Genomic DNA, 22,615 nt, shown 5'->3' on the forward strand with positions numbered 1-22,615 from the left:
GATTCTGCCCCTCTACTCTGCTCTGGTGAGACCCCACCTGCAGTACTGCATCCAGCTCTGGAGCCCTCAGCATTAAGAAAGACACAGACCTGTTGGAGCAGGTCCAGCAGAGGGCCATGAAAATTATCAGGGGGATGGAACACCTCTCCTATGAAGAAATGCTGAGAGAGTTGGGGTTGTTCAGCCTGAAGAGGAGGCGGCTTTGCGGAGACCTTCTTGCAGCCTATCAGTACTTAAAGGGGGCTTATAAAAAAAGATGGCAGCAAACTTTTTAGCAGAGCCTGTTGTGACAGGACAAGGGGGAATGGCTTTGAACTAGGCGGGGGTAGATGTAGACTAGATATAAGGAAGAAATTTTTTACACTGAGGGTGGTGAAACACTGGCACAGCTTGCCCAGAGAGGTGGTGGATGCCCCATCCCTGGAAACATTCAAGGTCAGGTTGGACAGGGCTCTGAGCAACCTGATCTAGTTGAAGATGTCCCTGCCCACGGCAAGGGGGTTGGACTAGATGACCTTTAGAGGTCCCTTCCAACCCAGACTATTCTATGATTCTATGAAATAATATTTTTAGGGAATGTGTTTGCCCTCCACCCCCTGCCCCTAGTTGAGACAAAGTTAACATTTCTGGTTTAGCTAAAATAGTAGAATTGTCTGCAATACACAGTGTCTTACTGTATTTAAGATGTTCAATTACTAGAATGTGAATTAAAATCCATGTACATTGTTAGAAATCTTTTTTGTTTAAAGTGATATACTGTTGCAACAAAGCAACAGAAACATGAACGTGATAATACTGGCAATTCTGCACTTTGTCCCCATAAAAATCAAAATAACCAACATAAAAGCAAACCTCAAATCATCATTTCTGATCATTATCTACCAGTAAAAGTGTCCTTTTCCTACAGTGGTCATAGGCCACACCACTTTACATGCTGATGTAGTTACAACAGCAGATGTTTTAAATTAGAAGTGTCCAAAGAACTGTTAAGACTGCAGACCCAGTAATACTTACTCTTGAAGAATCCAGCGCACTCAGAGGTTTGTCTCCTCCACTGCAGATTTCCCACAAAGTAGTACCAAAACTCCATTTGTCTGTGGCCAGGCTTAATTGTTTGGGATTCTCAATACATTCAGGTGGAACCCACGGTATTCTCTCAAGAAGAACTGTGCAATCATGCAAAGGAAACATGATGTTAAGATGAATAATAAAAACAGAAAATTCTATAACATATTTGATATAGTAAAAATGACTGTAGTATACATAGGTATTTCATTCCGTAATGTGCTTTTCATACTTTTTCAAGTTTTTGTTCCTGCCTAAAAAAAAAGCTACAGAATATGTACAAAAATAATATTTATGAATCAGAGTGGAGGACCACTAGTTTTATTGTAAAATAAGCCTAATGTTATAAAACTGCCTTAACATCATTTCCACATTATATTTTTGCTCTGACTTCTGTATTTCCCCCAATGTTACCAAGATTTAGTAGCTACCACAAAGGAACTAGACAGCAAAGAGTAAAAAGTACTTTGCTAGCGGTTGGCATATTATGGCACAGCAAAAGGCGACATAACAAGGAATTTCATACTATTTGATTTTTAAACTTTTGATACTGATTGTAGTAACAAGATAAAAGATGGTATTGTACTGGTGTGGATTTAGAGTTCCTTAAAATGAGATCTTGTAAGACTAACGTAGGCTTCTCATTTAAGGGAGAGTTTAAACAGTTTATTGGAAAATAATGACACTGCATTGATTATAGTCTCTTAAATGTGTTACTTCTTTTGGCATGTATAACATTACCAAATATAAAGTGTGTTCAACTTCCCAAAATGATTAAAAAGACTAGATAAAGAATAGTAAGGTTGCTTCAGTTTCATTAGCATAACAATCTTGCACATACTTTAAATTTCTTTTCATGTAATTAATTTTGCTGTTTATAAAGCATTAGAACAGCCTCAATGGCAGATGATAATCCAGTGTTTTTAGCATCATCAAGTGGCTTCAGGTTTTCACCAAGAAATGCACTGAAGATTATTTTCTACTGCCAGGCAGCATTTTCAAAAGTGCATTTACTTTCAGCTCTGAAAGCCTCTCCAAGCTATAAAATACAACAATTTAATCTTGATCAATTACAGGATATGAAGTCCAGAAGCTACCTGCAGATGCAACACACTTACTCATGGTACATTACAGCACACTAATAGTACTACGAGTGAAAAAAAAGTTGAAAATGAGAACAGCAGGGAAAAAACCTCACACAATGGAGAATTGTGGCTTTATTTCCTGTAGCTATTTGCTGATAAAGAAGATACACTCAAAACTGCTGACTAGGACTGCAGAGATTATTTTAAAGTGACAGATGGATGAAGGAACTTAATGTAACAGAAGTACCTTAGGTGGTGGTCAGGAAAAAAAACCAAACCCCAAACTTATTTTTCATGTCAGAAGCATTAAACAAGAAAGCTGACACAAAGACTTACTATCTCTTGGCAAAACTGTAATACTGATGCCAGGATCACTTAGTTTTATAAATGGAAGGTTTCCAGACTTCCTGTCTTCCTCTCTGATCAGCAAGATGTTTTTTGCACAGACATTCCCATGAATAAGGCCTTTATCCTCCTATGAACAGAAATGCACCTTTTAAATACTGACAAAAAAATCTTATGGTTGAAGAGGTATTTAAAAACCTATACTTTACAGCATGAGGGAAACATCAGCAAAGAAAATAATGATCATAGATTAAGTTGATCAAATCTCAGACATTTCATCAGTTCCTCTCAGAGTTATAGTTTCTAGCTAATTTTCATTCATTTTAATTATCTACCTAAAGTTTCGAGTTTAAAACTATTTGATGTATGTTAACTCTGAAGAATACTGATCCATCAGTATGATCCATTTAAAATGAATATAAGAACATTTAAACTCTGTTAAAGGGAAGATTCATCTAATCACACATCCTGTCTCGAATAATGGCCTTTATGTTGAATTAAACAGACTGTAAGGTTGGGACCTAATGCACAAAACAGTGTACTAGCAGTTTGAACAGCACAATGTTTTCCCCTCCCAGTAGTTAACTACTAACACTACCAGGAAATAGTTTATGTTCAGCGTCATCAGCTGAGGTGGAAAAACCAGGAAGGACTGATTCCGGGGGGAAGGTGGGGTGGTGGTAGAATTTACTGGAAATGTGTTTTTATTTCACACTAAAACATAAAGCACTAAAAAAGAATGGGAAATTCAATTATAGTTTGTGCAAGATACAAAGGTCTGTCCTTGGCCATCCACTAACCATCTGGTATATGCCCAGTCTATTTTCAAATACCCTCCAGAGTTTCAAGAAGTAGGGTAACAGCTCAGCCATTCTACATTTATTAGCCTGAAACACTTGACTTCAGCCATTAACAAAACTGAAGAATAAACTAAACTACTTACCAGAAAATGCATGGCTAATGCCAACTGTTTGGCTACTTCCAGCTTCCACAAGATATTGATAACATTTTTGTTCTTTTTCAAATACGTGTCCAAGGATCCAAATTTTACATATTCTTGTACAAGGATGTCTGATTTAAAATAGTAAAAAGAGTAACAATTAAAACCAACAACAAATAATGGAATTTCAGCACAGATTCACTACTCTCGTACTACCCATCTCTTTCTTTGATACCTTGTTGGTGAACTAACTATAAATTTGAAGCTATATGACATCTGAGTATTGCCACAAATATTCTTTGTGTTTCTTCAGCGTGTGAAAGTTCGCCTAATTTCTTCTCAAATGCAAAATTACTAGATTTAATAGTTTGGTTTTTTTTTTTTTTTACAGAATAGGTTTCCACCTTAACAAATCCAGTGAACATCCTTCCACCCTCACTTGAAAGGCACAATAAATAACTTCTGATAAAGCATAGTAGTGTACAGCAATATCAATGTAGTGAATCGAATAACATTCAAGTCATTCACTACATAGTTTACAATCTATATTCTTAGTGAAGAATACAATGCTTTGCTGACAAAAGATGTTCTTCTTGAAAACAGATTAATATTTGCACTAACAAAAATTTGTGCATATATGACATATACCTCCATGCAGTCATCCAGCAAATAACCCAAGAAACAAGATCCATTTCATAGAATGCACAATCTTCATCAGTTTCAATACAATAATTTCAAACTGCATGACTGAACTCCTGCCTTCAGCTGCAAGATGCTCACATTGCAGTGCTTCTTGTTTAGACTCTAAAGACACTGGTAACTACTGGTATTATATTTGATTATAACAAATAAACTGATTTTTATAACAAATTCATTTTATAGACAAACCTTTTTTTTTTACAATTATGTGAAGCAATTTTCATCAAATCTGTACATCAAGTGTGTAACCCACAGAAAAAATAACTGCCTCTCACTAAATTGTAGTAAGTCTCTTGCCTTCAGAAATAGATCAGTCTATAGAGGGCAACTGTGATCTAAAGGAGAAATAAGTAACCATACACATCTTTAGGTTTATTTTAATTATACACTTGATCTACCTGAAATTTTATATATGGTCCCCATGCATGGCATAATGAATAAATTAGAAAAAACACTTGTGGGCATTTTTGCAAAGGAACTGGCGTAACAAGTTCTTAGCCAAACATGGTGCTGTGCCTTCTCCAGCCTCCTAAGAGAAGCAACTCCTGATACAGAATCCACCCTCCCTTTTGCAAATTCCTTCTCTCTTAACGCAGACAACCATCTACATAATAAGTTTACACAGTTATTATAAAATGCTTCCTTTTGTAACAAATTTCTAACCACAGAAAAAAATGGTTTTAGGACAAACTGACGTTTCTGCCCAAAGACTGAATGAAGAGGAAAAACTGCCAAAGTGAGACCCAGCAGCACATATTCAAAGATAGCACACATAAGCATATGGCAAGCATCCAAAACTGACATTTCATTACAAGATGTCATAAATGTATTTCAGGTGTTCTTAAAAAAACCCCACATATTAACAAACAGATACAATGCAGTAAGCTAAACTGAAAACACATTCTACTTCCGTAGACAATGCGAAGATTTTACCTTTGTTAACATTTTTTAGTGTTTTTGTTGAAATAATGGGACATCATGTTTTCAGAATGGGATCTCTAAACCAAACCTCACAAAGCTGTATCTGTGTTCACAAAGTCAGCACACGTGTGGGAAAGGGTGGCAGTTTCTGTGTTTCTGATCCCAGTAAATGAAGATTTTCTTGGGTAGCCAAGCATGTCCCTTTCCAGCTAACCACAGTTGATACAATGTAGGGGTGCAATTTTTCTGGCATTTCAAAAGGTCACTTCAGAAGTTCAGCAAAACTTTTCAAAAGTGAGATTGTCAGACGGAACAGACATGACTGAGTCATTTACACAGGTTACTATTCACACTGACTGTATTTACACAATTTTTCCATTTTCTTTGTTATCACCGTATTAACTAGTTCTCAGACACCAAGACTAATACTACTGCAATGTGAACATGTATTGGGTGTCCAGCTGGTGTGACAGCTTGTCTTCTTTTTTTCCCCTGCTTTTACCCAGAACCAACGGCAAACTCTAATGACAGCTGTATAAAATCAGTATAAAAGATAATTAATTTTACTTACTCTCCTCTCCACATACGCAGACTCCATAATTTAACACCAAGTGTTTGTAAGAAAGCTGGCTCATCATACTTGCTGCCTCAAAAAAGGACTTTGAGGAAGGAGAGAGAGAGATTGAGAGAGAATAAATATCCATGAAAACAAAACCCCAAAACATTACATGATTTCTAATAAATTTATTAAAAATGTGCATTTTTTAAAATATTTCAACTTCCACCTCATTGCAAAGACCCTGTGTAATGTATTTTACATTGTTTGTAGTTGGTTTAGGTTGGTTTGTTTGGTTTTTTAAATAACTGATAATCCACATTCCAGAGAGGTCAGCAATCTCTTTTTCTGCAGGCAGGTGTATCTCCACATTTTAAAAAGGAACTTTTCTTCCATGTCAGTTAACTAAGTAAACAGCAGACAAATTCATGACACACTCTTCAGTTTCCAATTTATTTCTTCATAGTACATTATTAAGTTAAAAGACAAGAAGTATTATATCACTCATCCACTACTGTGAGACCTTACCTAACCTTGTCAGGAAGGTTTCAGATGCTTTTATTTCTTTGGTCATTTTTTATTCTCTTCAGTGGCACCTCCAACTACACTTGCTTGTGTAGTGATTATTCATCCAACAAAACAAGGTCAAAATTAGCACATGCTCCTTCAGGTGACTATATTTGTATTTCTGTACTCAGTCCTTTTAACAACTGACTTTCACTTAACTTTAGAATGTACGTATTTTACCCAGCTTATTAAAATTAAAATATGGGTTATAGTTTCTTTATTGTTTTCAATTGTCCAAAGTGTATGCCTACATTGCTTATGAATATTATCTGACATATCTTTTCCTTTTTTGCTTACATTTTCATATAGTTTTGTCTTAAGTAATTGAAAAGTTCAGTGAACAATGGACTGGGTCTCTCGGCTTGCTGTAAATACAGCTAGATTAATTAGGTATTTGATACAATTATATAATCAAAATAAACAATAAACAGCCATATAAAGTTACATTAATATACTAAACACGACCACATCTTGTTAAAGTCTTTAAAATTAAATTCTTACATACACAATCTTGGGCTCAATTACATTACCAGTGTATTAGTTTTTGCACAAAGGCATTTCAGGTTTGCTCACAGCTTCACTCAGTGAAAAGTCTAAATGAATATGGATGATTCTACATATGGCAAGTGTTTCTCATACATAAATACTTATGGTTTTTTATGACTTGATGTGAATGTTTATTTTACTGGAGAATCAGTATGACTCCAAAACATGGAAGATAGTCTACCAAAAGAAAGTAATTTTCCATAAATGCTGGTCCCTCATCTGTACATAATGAATTTACTGGTAAAGGTAGTTCTGTGGTCGTACTACCTCTCCTGTGGTACTTGTATCGTACAAAGAAACCATTGTCTGGCTCTCAGTGTGTAGCTCTGAGTTCTCTGACAGATGATGGGGAGAGGGGAAATACAGTACATAGGTGTACTTCCCAAAGCCAGTCTTAAATCCATCCTCTCAGTGTCACGAGGCCAAGAGTGAGCTTGGTTCAACATACAACCCTCTACCATGTAACAAATACTCATTTACTGTAAGAAAAGTAATGCTCAACATAGCATGGACATGTGTTATATAACAGTCAATCATCACACCAACCTCAGAGTAGTTTCTATGCACTTTATCCAGCACTTTTAAAAGAACTTCCGTTTGATGGAGCTGGCCATAGTCTCCCACTTCTTTCCTTACACCTTTGAAAATCTTTGTAAATGTGCCCTGTCCAAGACTCTCCTCCTAAAAGACAGTAAGGACACAGATGGAGAAAAAATCAGAAATTTCTGCCTGTTTTGCAAAAGGTCTCTTAAACAACCACCTTAAGTAACACATATACAAATCTTTACAGCTAGCACACCTCTAGAGTCAGACTGAGGGGACAAGGAAGCAACCTTATCAGAAACAGCTTAAATCTTTGCTTATTTTTTATTGACTCCTCAAGGATCTCAGAAAATAACTTGCTGCAAGAACCAGAGAGGAGGAATTGCTGTTATTAAGATGTATTTAGACATCCCTAGAAGTAAAGAAAACAACTGCTATGGCAGTCAAAAGGACACTTCTTATTTAAAAAAAACCCAATTATTTGTATCAATGGAAAATAAAAAAAAAAAAAACCTTTTCTCTCACAACTCTAAAGAAAGATTACAGCAAAATCTCCTTGCTCAGATAAGGCTGTTTTAAACATATACTGAGTTTTTTAAAACTTAGTGTGTATTAAACCAAGCATCTGCAGTGGAAGAAGCAACTAACGGACTTACGAATATCAAGTCCTCATTCCGGATTTTGTGAAAGACCATCTGGTTGACATTATTGTGTCTCTGTAGCGTAGGTGATGAAGGTACATCAGAAACACTATTGCTTCTGAAGACTAGGAGATTCGATTTATCTGGGAGAAGAAAGAGAGTGGGGAAAAGAGAAACAAAGTAAATTTGTAAAATATCAAACTAAAACAATATTATTTCAGAAGGATTAATGAGAAGCTGTTATTCCAACAAAAAGAAGGTATCACATTGAGATCAGTTTATTCAAGAAGCTACACAGTATTTCATTACACAAATTCAAAGTCTGATTTTTTTTCTAATCAGTAAGAACATTTAGGTTCACTCAGCTATTTTAAGTTTCTTAAGTACTCCTACTTTTGAAAACATTCTGAAAATATTCCTGCCTCCTTTCACATTTTAACTTCTGCTGTATTTGCAATAATAATCAGGGATGGAAAAAGGGGATGTAAGCCACCTTTTTCTTTTATATTCCAAAGTCATTCTGTTAAAGACATGCCTATCTCTCTGATGCCTCTTTAAAGCTTTTACATATTTTTGCCCCAGCAGCACTTTAGTGATCCTCACTGCCTTATGTTTACCAGAGTAATTATTCTTTGAGTGATTTTGAATAAAGGCTCTCCATGGAGTAGAGCAGGTCTGTTAGTAAAACTAAAGCTGACAGGTACGTATTTGTGGGTATATCTGTGCATGCATGTGCAATTATATTTATTCAATAATTTATAATTCTGACGTGTATAGATTTTTGATTTTGATGGAAATAAGGTTACAAAACTATTCTCTGCAATGTGCATATGTATTTACTTACCAAATCTTTTCTAAGCTTTTGAATCCATTGTCTAATTTCAATCAAATTTGAGAGGTAAAAGTGATATCAAATAGTCTGTTCTCTAGAGTTTTTGTTTAAATAGGGACTTGGATAGAGACAAAGGCTATTAACTGTAAGCAGTACTACTTATAATAAGCAAAATGGCAGACGTTATCAGAATTCATAAAGGAGAAAGATATCATGAATATCAAAGCTAGGCAAAAACCTTTAATGTAAATTCAAGAAAAATCCACTCCTCAGGCAGGAGCTCTATCCCATGTGTATTTTTCAGTGTTAAAAAGAAGTTGAAATCACACTGCAGCCTTGGCGTAATAAGATGTCAACAAACAATGAAACAAATTCACTGGCATTGTTGATTCCACTGCTTATGGAACTATCCTCAGTGAGAAATGATACACTTAGTAGCTCTTTCCTTCTCAAGACATGCTGCTGCACACAATCCACTGCAATTAAGAAACCAGTTTTGCTTCTAATCATGAAACTGGCTATCATGATTCTTTCTGGAAGACCATCTTATAACAAAGTAAAATTTGGCACACACTAGGACTGAGAACTACAACTAAGGTGATGAATAAATAGGTCAGTGAAATTTAAAAAACCCCACAAAAACAGATGTATCTACCTACCTGAGAGTCATTTAATGTTAACTTATTTTTAAATCTTTAATCTAAAAGTTGGAAACCCTTCTGCTTAAGAAATAATCTCTCTCTTACCTTTTGGTTTTGGAGGACAGCATTTGATGAACTGGAAAATTATGCTGTCTGAACGGACAGTTTCTGTCTGGTAACAGGTCAACAGATCCTTAAGATTACCAAAACTTCTCTTCGTTCCGCTAAGATTATATTCTCCATTCTCATTCTTCGTAATTAAGCAGTGCTTATAATCAGTGGTATTCTCACGCTGCAGAGATTTTTTCCATTAAAAATAAATATTGATCAATATTTAGTATTTAAAAGCTTATTTAAATGTATAGCACTCCACTAATTAAAGAAAGAATTCTTCAGCAAAATATTACCATAATTTGTTATTTTGTTCTAACTATGCAATATTGATTCTGAGAAAACATGATTCTACTCCCATCACTGGAATTAGTGTGTTGATGCTAAGAAAAACAAATGTTACGAAATCTGCAAAGATGGAGCTGAGAAAACAGATAATGGATCCTAGCAAAAATCTTTCAGAGCTAGTAATGAAAGCTTCTGCACTCTTACATGGTATAATATCAAAACAAAATTTTGTTGGAAGCCATAGCCCAAATGCTTATGCTCCATATTCTTCTGGCAACCATTTTGAAATCTCAGCTGTATTTCTATTTTTCTGTTGTCTACAGTACAGTTCTAAGCAATTAGTTCCTAGCACAGATTTTTAATATGCACGGAATTATTTTTTACAATGAGTCTTGAAAAGTTCCCATTAAACATTTTTAAACAAGAGGAGCTCTTAATAGTGCTTTCATGTCAACACTGTGGAAAATGTTCCAACAAATTCTGAATCTCTAAGGCCTAACAGCTTGCCCAGAAAGAATCAGAACAAGAAAAAAAAAAAAACATGGCTAGGTCAGTTAATGGCAGACTTAACTCACAAGCTTGACTCTCAGACTTTGACTCTCTAAGCTTGCTCAGGGACTGATCTCTTAATCTAAAAAATTCCCTATCAAACATACTTCACTGACAGGACATGAAATTTTTGTGAAACTGGTCTTAAAATGGCTGTTTACTTCTCAATCATTATTATAACAACATCAATGTTATTTTGTCATTTTCAGAGATGTACACATCTCTGACAGTATTTAGCAAACTTGCTACCTTGCTGCAAACCAGCAGGAAAACCCATGAAGGTAATCCTTCCCTAGTCAAAAACCCAAAGGTAGCTCTGTTAATTTAATTAAAGAGAAGCCCATCCTTGGAACAAGATCATGCAATTAGGTAACAGCAATATTAAAGTACTGTATTATCATTAACTGCAATCACACAGAGGAGAGGCACATCTGGTTCTTTAGCTGCATGAGAACTGCAGGCATTTCAAGGGTGGCTCCCACTCTAGCTAACACCAGATATCCAGCAGGAGATCTGTGTTGATGTAACAGCTGCCAAATAATCTGGCTGGCCCAGCACTGGGGATGGGGACAGGACCCAAACCCAGAAGAACCTGTGAAGGAGAGACACTCTCAGATCACCAAAGGCTGTACACTCAGTCTAACTAAGCCCTATTCAGGAGGGGGGAGGGGGCGGAAATCCCAGGAAAAAAATCCAACTAAAAAACCCAAACCTCAAAAAAAGAAAAAAAAAACAAAAACAAACCAGTCCACCACCTAAACATTTACTACAGTCCCAAGAGCCATGTCACCATCCCCAGAACTCTCGAGCTCTCTTCCCTCCACCTGTCTTGTTCTCATAGGCATAGGTACATAGGCATAGAACCTGACACATACGGTATGCGTCATTAGTGATTCTTTACCATACAAATATTTTGATGTTTCTCACAAGACCTTGAAAGTTGGCCAATCTGACAGAAGTAGCTATAGAATATACACATCAGACAAACATTCTGAAGAGAAAATTCAGAATCATTTACTGACCATCCAAGGCTCATTATTATAACACAATAATGATTATACAGGTACTATGTAAGGCAGAATACAAACCTCTATAGCAAAGGTGAGGAAGTATTTTTTAAAATCTTTAGGACTGCAACGAAGAACGTAGAAACCAGTCTGATTACCCGCTTTCTTCAGTTTACTGATAGCAAATTCCATGCTATAGTAAAAAGAAAACGTTTAATATTGCATAATTTCAAAATCCAGGAACATCAGAGATTGGCCAATGAGCACTATTATCAGATATCTAATACGACAACAATTCAAACTCTCAATTTTTTACAGCTTCCTTTAAGTTAATCTTTTTGTCCCTTTATTTTCCAATATTCAGGGTGGCTGCTTATATAGAGAACAGTATATTAAAAATTCTTAATACTGAAAACACCGCAATTATTTATTTGATGGGAAAACTTATAGCCTAAAAAAGTATATTCCCCTAGACTTATAATATGACTTTCAACATCAATTACAGAAGAAACTGTAATAAAACTGCCTAATAAATAAGTTATAATTAGCAAAATATTTGTGTGGGTGAAAAAGGTGGGTTCAACTTGGGAAAGGGCTAACAAGAAAGAGGAGTTGAAATAAAACATCATTTGTTACTACAAGACCAATTTCCCCTTAAACAAGCCTTGCTAACTGACTGTTTCTATCCATCTCAGGGAATGAGGAATAGAATGGCTTGGAAAGGTCTAGACTCATTGCACATCCTTCTAAACAGCCCTAAATGAAGGTCAATATACAGCATTAGTCATTAGTGCAAGGAATGTTATTAGAACAGTATAGGTCTCCATCTCTCTCCTCCTTCGTCTCTTCTGAAGGTTATAGCACCTATCCTCTTTCTGTCATTGGGAAATTTACAGAACTATTCTGTATGAATAGCACTGCTGAGTAGACAGTTTTAGTTTCATGCAACATTATCTTGCATGTATCAGCTTTCAAGCTTTCTGTAGGCTAAAGCAATTACCAATTTTGTTCTGCCTAACAAAATATTTCTAAGCTCCCATGTGTGCTTCTGCAAACAATAAACAATACTATATGAACTATTAAAAAAGTTTAAAAAATTCAGTGAAGGTACTAAATTCTTTCTCTTAAAAAAAACCACCAACAAAGCAAGCAAACAAGGATGAAGACAACATTCCTTAATTACAAACAAAACCTCCAATTTATATGGCTAGCAGTTTACTGCAATCCTTGCTCAAATATTGAAGACAGTGTTATCTGAATTTGCCTTTTTCCCCTTGGCACTCAGATAATATAACTGCTAGAGGCTGCAGTGAAAACATGAGATCCTCTGTCTATGACACTGGATGTTACTGCCATGGTAGTAACTATAATTCTGTAAAATCAGCATCATGACTTTGCTGCCTGTCTCACTTGAAAAAAAGAATTCTAAGGGAAGAAAATTAAAACCAGAATCTTTCCATTTATTTTTTATAATACGTCAAGAAGACATTGTATTTTGCAAAGTGAAAAATAAGAGGAAAAATGTAGAGCATTTTATGTTACATAAATGTAATAAATACACATTTCAAGATGTCCACAGTCAACTAAAGTTCATCTTTCAAAAATCGTATCACCTTGTTATATTGCTAAAAAATTGCTTACAAAATTGGTCCATGGCAGTTGCTTTGGATATTTTCAAGGACTGATGGTGGTGCCACTTCTTTACAGAGATAATGGTGGGCATCCGCAGTTAATCTGTAATATCCATCAATTAATGACACAAAGGAGAGAGCTTCTCTTAATGACTGAAATTCAGCCTCCTGTTAAATTGTCGGGGGAGAATAAGGGGGGGGTTGAGAGAAAGAGATTGAGAATTTCAGTATTTAATAGGCAACACAAAATTACTGGATATGGTAATGGTATAAAAGATATAAATATATATATACACATTAAAGATATCCAGGCTGTTTTTAACTATTGTTTGTATAGTTCTACCTTCCTGGTGCCACCCAAAACTTGTTAGCAATCTTCAATGTTCAAAATTAAACCCAAACCAAACAAATCTGCCATAAAAAAAACCTTACTCTAAATATATGAAACACTAGAGGAATGCTGACAAGAGAGAACATTTGAAAGGGAAAAACTGAGCAGATGGCAGACACCTACTGCACTGGCATCACAGTGTTATTTTTTTTTCCTAAAGGAAAGCTTTTATTTATCAAACATTTATGGGGCTGCCTTCAAGTAGCAAAGAAAAATCTCTAGAAAAGTACCTGCCTGAAAATTTAACTACTAGTCAGCAAAAACTGGCATCCTGAGCTGGATCATAGATAGAAGCTGATGTTTAACTACTTGGAAGAGAGGTGCAATGGATGGAATCAGGGAGAATAATAATGTGGTCAAAGGAAAACGGGGTGTGGAAAAGGTCTATGCAGAATACGTTGAACAGGTAAGAGCAGGGCAAAATTAAATCCATCTGTAACAACATTTATTACTGCCAATAAAGGAAAATACAGTCTATTTTTAGATAATTACCTATATTTTCTTAATATTTTTACAGTTGTATGAAAGCATTAAAGGCTGTCTTTTCTTCAACAGAGAAGTGCTATTCTACCATATACAGAGTTGCACTATATTTCATTCAGTAGCGTAGGCCAACAGAACAGGCTTTAGTATGTGCTGCACATGTTTGCCTATGACACTGGGGACACACTTAGTAGCTGAACACAATTCCTTTGCAAGTTCTTTGCCAGATAGCAATAAAAAAGCTGGCGCTTTTGATCATGTGCCAAGAATTTGTTCGGAGTCTTCAAACTCCTTATTAAAAGAGGACCTGGAAACAACTACCTTTTCAGCTGTTTCAACATGATTGGGAAAACCCACACAAACAACAGAACTGAAATCCAGCCATTTTAATTATCCATGTATCCTAAAACTATGTAAACTGCATTTCTATAATGAATTCTGCTAGCTGTGTAACAGGTTAAACTAAATCACAAATTCTAATTTACACATCCACTAATTCTGGTGTGTAAAGTGTCCACACACAAATCATAAGCAAAACAGCAGCTACTGCACTTTTTCCTACTCTGCCTTACTCTTCAGTAGTTTTTTTAGACAAGCTCTAGGAAAGTCACTTTTACCCTCAGAAAAATACGTAGTCAAGTACCTAACTACTGCTACTGAGAATTTTTAAAGAGAATTTTAATGGCTCAAGATTAAGGAAGCCTCCTCCACCAATCTGAAATATTGTTATGCTCTCAGCATCATAGATGCACATCACAGAGATTCCAGCTACTCTTACGTTTCAATAAAAAGCCTTGAAAAAATTTCAAATTCTTAACAGGTCATTAATGCTGTGCCATTAATGCAGGAAATGAATGTGAATCACAATTCTACTATAAATGAAAGTAAACCATATGCCTTTTTTAAAAAAAGCACCATTAGAGAGACACTAAAACTAGTTAATGCTTATTGAAATATTTTTGGAATTTTTAAAAATTATTTTTACAGAAAAGTACCTAAGCTGTATACAACTTTTTCACACACACACAGAGGAAGAAGCTCTCCAGTCACACAAATGCCTGAGATACGGAGCCCTGAAGGCCCACAGATCAGTCCTGGAGATAAAGGAAGAAACAACTTGTATTGGGTTTGCGTGGCAAAGTTTTGGTAGCGGGGAGGCTATATGGGTGGCTTCTGTGAGAAGCTGCTAGAAGCTTCACCCAGGACCAATAGAGCCAATGCCAGCTGGCTCCAAGATGGACCCACTGCTGGCCAAAGCTGAGCCCATCAGCGATGATGGTAACGCCTCTGTGACAACATATTTAAGAAGGGGGAAAAAAACTAACGTGCAACAGCAGCCAGAGAGAGGAGTAAGAATATGTGAGAGAAACAGCCCTGCAGACACCAAGGACAGTGAAGAAGAAGGGGGAGGAGGTGCTCCAGCTGCCGGAGCAGAGATTCCCCTGCAGCCCGTGGTGAAGACCATGGTGAGGCAGGCTGTTCCCCTGCGGCCCATGGAGGTTAATGGTGGAGCAGATATCCACCTGCAGCCCATGGAGGACCTCATGCCAGAGCGGGTGGATGCCCAAAGGAGGCTGTGACCCTGTGGGAAGCCTGTGCTGGAGCAGGCTCCTGGCAGGACCTGGAGAGAGGAGCCGATGCTGGAGCAGGTTTACTGGCAGGACTTGTGACCTCGTGAGGGACACACACTGGGGCAGTCTGTTCCTGAAGAACTGCACCCCATGGAAAGGACCTATGCTGAAGCAGTTTGTGAAGAGCTGCAGCCTGTGGGAAAGACCCATGTTGGAGACATTCGTGGAGGACTGTCTCCCATGGGAGGGACCCCACACGGGAGCAGCACAAGAGTGTGAGGAAGAAGGAGCGGCAGAGACAAGGTGCGATGAACTGACCGCAACGCCCATTCCCCGTCCCTCTGTGCTGCTGCGGGCGGAGGAGATACAGAAACTCGGGAGTGAAGTTGAGCCCATGAAGGAGGGAGGTGTGTGTGTGGGGAAGGTGTTTTAATATTTGGTTTTCCTTCTCATTATCCTACTCTGATTTGATTGGTAATAAATTAAAAATAGTTTCCCCAAGTCAAGTCTGTTTTGCCCGTGACAGTAACTGGCGAGTGATCTCCCTGTCCTTATCTCGACTCATGAGCCTTTCATTATATTTACTCTTCCCTGTCCAGCTGAGGAGGGGGAGTGATAGAGCAGCTTGGTGGGCACCTGGTGTCCCGCCAAGGTCAACCCACCACAGAATTATGCGATAGTTAGACCTGCTGGAAAGCCTGACTCAAGTGCAATGCTGGAGTTCAAACTGAAACAACTTAACTTTTTACATTCATGGATAAAATACTTTAAGGTCTTCTTCCAAGAACTTTAAACAGTAAAAGCAGTGACATTAATTTTGTCCCAATACTAATTTTCGGTGTATCTTCATTCCTTCAGAGCATTTTGAAGCCTTTTTCAGTGTGTTGGTCACTGGCAGATAGTTTACCATGGCAGCATGGAAACAGTATGCTCGATAGCTAAAACCACAGACTCAGGTTTAAGAGTCCAATAAAGAAAGAACCAAACTGTGTATCAGAAACTACCCTCAGCTATAAACCTCTATTTCTATTACAGTCCATGCCCAGAGCTTTGAATGCAAGAGACCTTTGGTGTTCCAATACACCGCTTACACTGCTGAAACGCATTTAGTTTTACCTCATGCTTAATTAACATGGTAATTGGTTATACAATGCTATAAATACCACAGCAATCACACAATCACACAGTCTGCTCAAAGCAACATCTATTTGAAAAAACAGCAAGCAAAGTAAACAGACCAGATTCTTGCTGTCTTGTTTGTGAATGGTGACAATTCTTCTCTCACTGGAGCCTTCTTGGCTTGCTTGTTTAATGCTGACATCAATGATATCAGGAAAATCACAGTATGTTTGTAAGTCCTGCAAGAAATATTGGTTATATAATGTCAGTAATAACATAAATAGCAACTAAAAAACCCCACCTATTTGCAGCATTAGAATTCCTACAATTCTGAACTTGTAAGCTAGCAACAAAGAGGATCATAAAACCTTAAATATGCCATTACAAATAAAGAAAGGACGTTTGTGTTTATGGGACCATCACTAGGAGCATCAACTAAAAGATGCACAAAGATCCAATAACTGTGAATGGAAATATCCATGTATGGGTTGGAGGTTTTTTTATTGTAGATATTTCTTTGCTCTGTAGTATTTTGTGAGGATTAACAATGGAACACTTTGATTAATCTTTGGGGGCGAGGGGGCCTTTTTTTTTTTTTTTGAGAACTTATTATTAGCATCCTGATTAAAGAAGTTTAGAAAGCCTGTTAACAGTTCAAAATGTCATGGCTTCATTCAGAGTGATACAAGCTGCAAAATCTGCTACCAAAGAGATGGACGTAGTACGAATGAAGAAAGGGTCTAAGAGAAGGTTCACCCATCAGCCATGGTCATCACTGACTAGGTAACTTGAAGCACCGATCCTAATTACATGGGAAATCCAAGCCACATTTTCCTTTGATAACAAGTTCAGCTAGTTTTTGATACTATGATATTCTGCACCACTTCCTTCAGTCTTTCACAAGTCAAATTACAACATCTTATAAATCATACTTTGTTTTGTTTTCAGTAGAACTTCAGATGCTAAGTAACATCCTTAAATAAAGGTAGATTTATCTATCTAAAATTATTCTTCCAAACAAAGCAAACAGATTTTATTCAAGTCAGGATACCCCATTTATATGGCTGCAAGCATATCCTAATACATAAACGGGTGTAATAATCAAGGCTGTAAGACTCAGTAGAATAAATCAGCTCAAATGCATCGAAGTCCCTGAAGCTCCATTTATTCACCTGGTTGTTGGAAACATGAACTAGCAAAACAAATTTCTTCACAATCTACCCCACATATGTCATTACTGCTTTCAAAAATACAAAAATTTTGTTTCAATTCCATATCTTAATAAAGATTCATCATTATAATTTGCTGAAACAAGGGTTATGATCACATTTACAAGCAGCCTTATTCATTTACTAAGTTTTCATAACCAGTTTTAAACAGTTTCTGTACCAGTGAAAATATATGCAGCCTACACCGTGTCTCTGTCAATAAGTAGGATGATAATATTATTAATTATGAAGAAATAATTTCCTCTATAAGAAATATGATCAGTTTAAACACTCTTACTAAAGGCTTGGTTGCCAGACCCAAACAGCATAGTGTACATAAATTTTGTACACCTAAAACTAGAAATTACAAAATCTGACATTTATGTTAGCTCCCGCCAGAACAACTGGCACTTACAGGCAACTTAGGAAAGGCAGAGGGCTGATACATAACAACTGTGAATGAGGTAACTGGACCTAACGTCAATCTACAAATATTCTAAGAACACCACACTTAAAAAAATCTGGGTATGTAATCAGATTTATTTTTTTTAAGTATTACCAAAAAAATAGCTTTTTTTACAAATTATTGTAGCACACTGTAAAAATACAACCTTTTGTAGTTTGGTCTTGACTGCTATATATTATGCATCAAAACTACCAAACTAATGGATGCAATTATTTCGAAAAACTGACATAAGCTCCACTTCGCCTTTAATTTTACCTTTGGAAAACTCCCACACTCTCAATGCATACTGCTATGAGTTTGTATCAGATTCTGGTAAATTTGACAAAATGAACAGTCACGCTGGGAAATCACACAGAAAAGAATTATACTGATAAATAAAAATGCAACAGCACATGATTACTAGCACTTATTGGAACCATTTAGTATCTAATTCCTGATCAAAGAGTATATGGACTCCGCAGTCACAGAAATGTTACTTTAAATTTGCTAGCTCAGACACTGGTAGGAGTCTAACTGCAGCAGGAAAGAGGTACAGGGAAATTTACCTGGTTTTTCAAGTCCTTAAAACCCTGCTTTCAAAGAGAATTTGAGGATTTGTGCATTTTACCTATACCTGGGGGCAGGGTCATTACTTTTCCACATTGATTTTTTTTACAGTAATAAAGGTCCAACACTGAATTTTTCATTTGTCAAGCACAGAAACATTACATGTTCAAGTATTGACTTTCTTCTGACACTTCAATAAAAAAACTGATTTTAAAATCCTGCGCTGTTTAAGTCAATACATTTCTGTGAGCCTCAGCCATACGGAAATTGTATCATTACTGTGAAGTAAAATTTACCTACCAAATTTACTTGGGGTAAATCAGAACTGCTAACATAAGCTAATCACTCTGTTACAAGATAAACTGCACAATTATTAAAATAATAAAAGAAATTACCTGCTCTGCCAGTGTCTCACAGTCTTTAAGTTTTCCTCTTGAGCACTGAATTCCACCATTTCCAGTTATTACAATGGTTGCAAAACTTTCCTCTCCAGAAGGATCTCCACCGGGTTCTTTTACTTCAAAAACCTCTGAATAGAAGGCAGACTGAAGGGTTTCCAGATTTATAAGATACTTAAGTTTCAAGTTTCTGGCAGTAGCTTTGCATTGGCCAAACTGTTGTATAAATTTGCGGAACCTGTACCTTATTCTTTTTCGCGTCAAAATGTGGTAGTCTTGGATTTTTGCTCGCACACATTTAGGCAAAAACATTTTGTAGCTGTGAACACATAACCAGCAAAAACTACTAATTTTATCCATTAAATCCAGCAAAGATAATTAGATCTGCGCTAAACAAGTCAACATGAAAATATCTTTTCCTCCAAGTGTAACCTTATTCTTTAAACTGTAGGATAACAAGGATCCTTTCTTCAGTCTGTAGTACGTTCTTTCAAATACAGCCCTGCCTCTTCTTCCATTTTCCATTTTTCCCCCTCACTTAGTTTCAACATATATTACATCATGCATTTTCCATAAATCCAGACATGTCTGTTCTAGTCATTACTGAAGTTTTGAGGTAAGGCAGCAGAAGTAACACAGTTGCTTTGTTTGGTGTAGAAGCTAGAAAGAGGGTACTGCACGGATAGAGGCAACTATACGGATAGAGGACAGATTTCCTGGCTAAAAATATTGGTGGTAGAATACAATACTGTGGTTGGTTCTTACTGAAGTTCCTATATCAGAGTCCATATTCTATCAAGGAGCAAAAGAGTAGTTTGTCACCCGCAATCAGCTGGTCAATTCATTGTCTCATTCTGTTTTTTAATCTTCCTGCTTGTTTTCATTAGACAACAAGCATTAAGTACTTAAAGCAGGGACAGAATTAACTCAGCTGGAGTGGAAACCGATTACGTTGATAAACCAAAGTGAACTGATAAACACAAAGTAAGTTTAGCAGAGATCTGCCCAAGATGGTTAAGACCCTGGAGCACATGATATGACAGAAGAGGTGTAAGGGAGCTTGATCTGTTCAGCCTGGAGTAAGGAAGGCTCAAGTAGGGTGTTCTACTAATTGTCTTCAACTAACAGATGGCTATGGAGAAGACTGAATTAGACTCTTCACAGACATGTACAGTGGAAGAACAAGAGGCAACAGGCATACAGTATCACATAGGAGACCGATTAGATATGGAGAAAATCTTCCTCAATGAGGGTGATCGTACACAGGACAAAGCTGCCCATACATATGGTAGAATCTCCATCCCTGGACATTTTCAGAACTTGACTGGATGAGGCCCTGAGTAACTTCATCTAACTTTGAAGCTGGCCTTGATCTGAACAGGGGGTTGGATCTGATGACTTCCAGAGGTCTCTCCCAACCCAAATTATTGCTTACATCCTTTCCCACACAAGTAGCTGCTGCCTTACTCTCATTAAGAGAGCCAAATCCATGTACCCAAAAACATGAATGGCCATCATGATACAAGCTTTCTATTAATTTCTAGTTCACACTATAGGTAAGTTTATGGAATCATTATGCTAGAATAAATCAATTGCCAGCAGCTGAACATCTCCCCCCAGATGCTAATGTGCAAAAATACTGGTTTTAGATATCAGACAGGTGTGATACATTTATGAAGTATGGAGTCACCTGACTGAATTGTAAATAGCCAGTGGGGTTTGGTCCTTTTCTTTGGCCACTCTCATCATATCCAGAACAGCCATTCCAAGGCATTCTTCTTGTGTTTCGTGAGTAACAGGCATCTGTATCCATCCATCCAGAAAATCATCTCGCCACTGAGAAAGAAAAATGCAAGAAAGCAAATTAGAACTGTAGCACTGCTGCTCATCAGTAAGTTTTTTGGGGTGTGGGGTTTTTTTTGTTTCTTTGGGGGGGCGGGGCGTTTTTTGTTTGTTTGGGTGTTGGGTTTTGGTTGTGTTTTTTTTTCCCCAAGACTGCATTCTTCTGAATCAATCCCTTCGTCCACAAAAAGCTGCACATGTTCATACTGGATACCAGCTACCACCATGCTTAGAAACACTGTTTTAAAAATATTTTGTTTCAAATCTCCAAAAAGGTCCATACGGGGAGGATGTTGTTCTAAATTGTGTCAGTCCAAAATTAAAGTCACACTGAAAGATTTCCACATGGTAGTCGCACAAGAAAGGAGCTACACACTCTCACTGCTCTCCCCACAACTGCCCTTTGAGCTTCATCCATTCACTCCAAATACACAGTATGACATGGAATTTAATTTTCATCTTGAGTGGGCTTCAAGCTGTCAAAAGAGCCTACACAGCTACTATCAGAAGACGTGGAAGGGAATAAATACTAACAACCTTTACCAATCTGCATTAAAAAATAATCAAGCAAATCATACCTGTGCAAATAGGTAAGACATGACAAGATCATCAAGAACAGGGCTTTCTGCACCTCGAAGAATGCCATACCGATACGCTCTGCTGGTGCCATTGCAATACCAGTGGGGAAAATAAAACCTGTTAGGAAATATTTAAACAAACGTAAACAAACATATACTTCCACTTACCAACACCAGACATTATCGCTTTCATACTATGTAATTAGCGTTGGCTGGTTTGGAGGACCAATATGAAGCCTCAATTAGTCAACGGAAGGCTTTGGATCCAGTTCTTGGTGTCTTAAAGTACTACAACATTTAAGCAGGGTGATAAGCTGTACTGGTAGGAATGAGGAGCTCTGCAAAGTTATCCTCACTAATCAGAATACAGAGAGTTTTGTGGTACTGTCATCCAGTTTCCTTTGAGACAACGCTTAAAGCAACATTCACACCACATTATGCAATGTAAATAAACAAAATCTTTTACATAAGGAAAACTGCGACTGCAGCTTTAGATGTCCACATTCAAAAATCAGGTTAGAGAAAAATGGTTCTATTGCAGACATCTGCCTGACTACACAGGTTAATTACTCCGCATTTCAGAACTGCCACTAATTTCAAACAGGCAAACACAGAGGAGACGAGATGTATCATTATTAAAAAAATACTATTTTTACTTCTGCTGTATTTTTATCGTTTGTTTCTTCAATCCGACATGGCAAACATATGGTATATAGACAATCAATAAAACATGCTATTCAAACCTACTCCAATAATTTTTATTCTTTTATCTATCTCTTATCCAGATATCACCAACAATCTGTCCATAAATTCTTACAGAAACTACAGTTCAACTAAATATCTTATTGGTTGTGTTTTCTCACATAGTTTTGTTTTACCATGAAAAGTGCGTAACATTTGATTTAGATTACCTTATCCGGTAAATTAGGATGAGTCTGGTTGCTTCATCTACATGGAAGATGTGATTTGGGGGATACCACATTCTCTCTGTTTCACTCATGAGTGCAAACAGGTTATGATACACTGGCATGATACCTAAACAAAGA

The 22,615-nt window shown here is 36.9% G+C and overlaps 1 protein-coding gene across 2 annotated transcripts in view; it reads right to left on the reverse strand.

The window, feature by feature from the left end:
• JAK2 (Janus kinase 2) overlaps positions 1-22,615 on the reverse strand; it is a 63,317-nt gene that overhangs the window by 19,432 nt on the left and 21,270 nt on the right. For both annotated transcript variants that reach the window (XM_009333554.1, XM_009333553.1), the window contains exons 4-17: positions 22,481-22,604; positions 21,570-21,687; positions 20,840-20,985; positions 19,147-19,468; positions 16,651-16,770; positions 12,978-13,135; positions 11,418-11,529; positions 9,487-9,673; positions 7,924-8,051; positions 7,271-7,405; positions 5,627-5,714; positions 3,439-3,566; positions 2,487-2,625; positions 1,015-1,166 (exon numbers count right to left, since the gene is read on the reverse strand). In XM_009333554.1, coding sequence (XP_009331829.1) covers positions 1,015-1,166; positions 2,487-2,625; positions 3,439-3,566; positions 5,627-5,714; positions 7,271-7,405; positions 7,924-8,051; positions 9,487-9,673; positions 11,418-11,529; positions 12,978-13,135; positions 16,651-16,770; positions 19,147-19,468; positions 20,840-20,985; positions 21,570-21,687; positions 22,481-22,604 — 2,057 coding nt within the window. The remainder of the gene's footprint in view (positions 1-1,014; positions 1,167-2,486; positions 2,626-3,438; positions 3,567-5,626; positions 5,715-7,270; positions 7,406-7,923; positions 8,052-9,486; positions 9,674-11,417; positions 11,530-12,977; positions 13,136-16,650; positions 16,771-19,146; positions 19,469-20,839; positions 20,986-21,569; positions 21,688-22,480; positions 22,605-22,615) is intronic.

The sequence above is a fragment of the Pygoscelis adeliae genome, unplaced genomic scaffold, assembly GCF_000699105.1.
Source record: "Pygoscelis adeliae isolate BGI_AS28 unplaced genomic scaffold, ASM69910v1 Scaffold501, whole genome shotgun sequence".
In the NCBI taxonomy this organism is placed as follows: Eukaryota; Metazoa; Chordata; class Aves; order Sphenisciformes; family Spheniscidae; genus Pygoscelis; species Pygoscelis adeliae.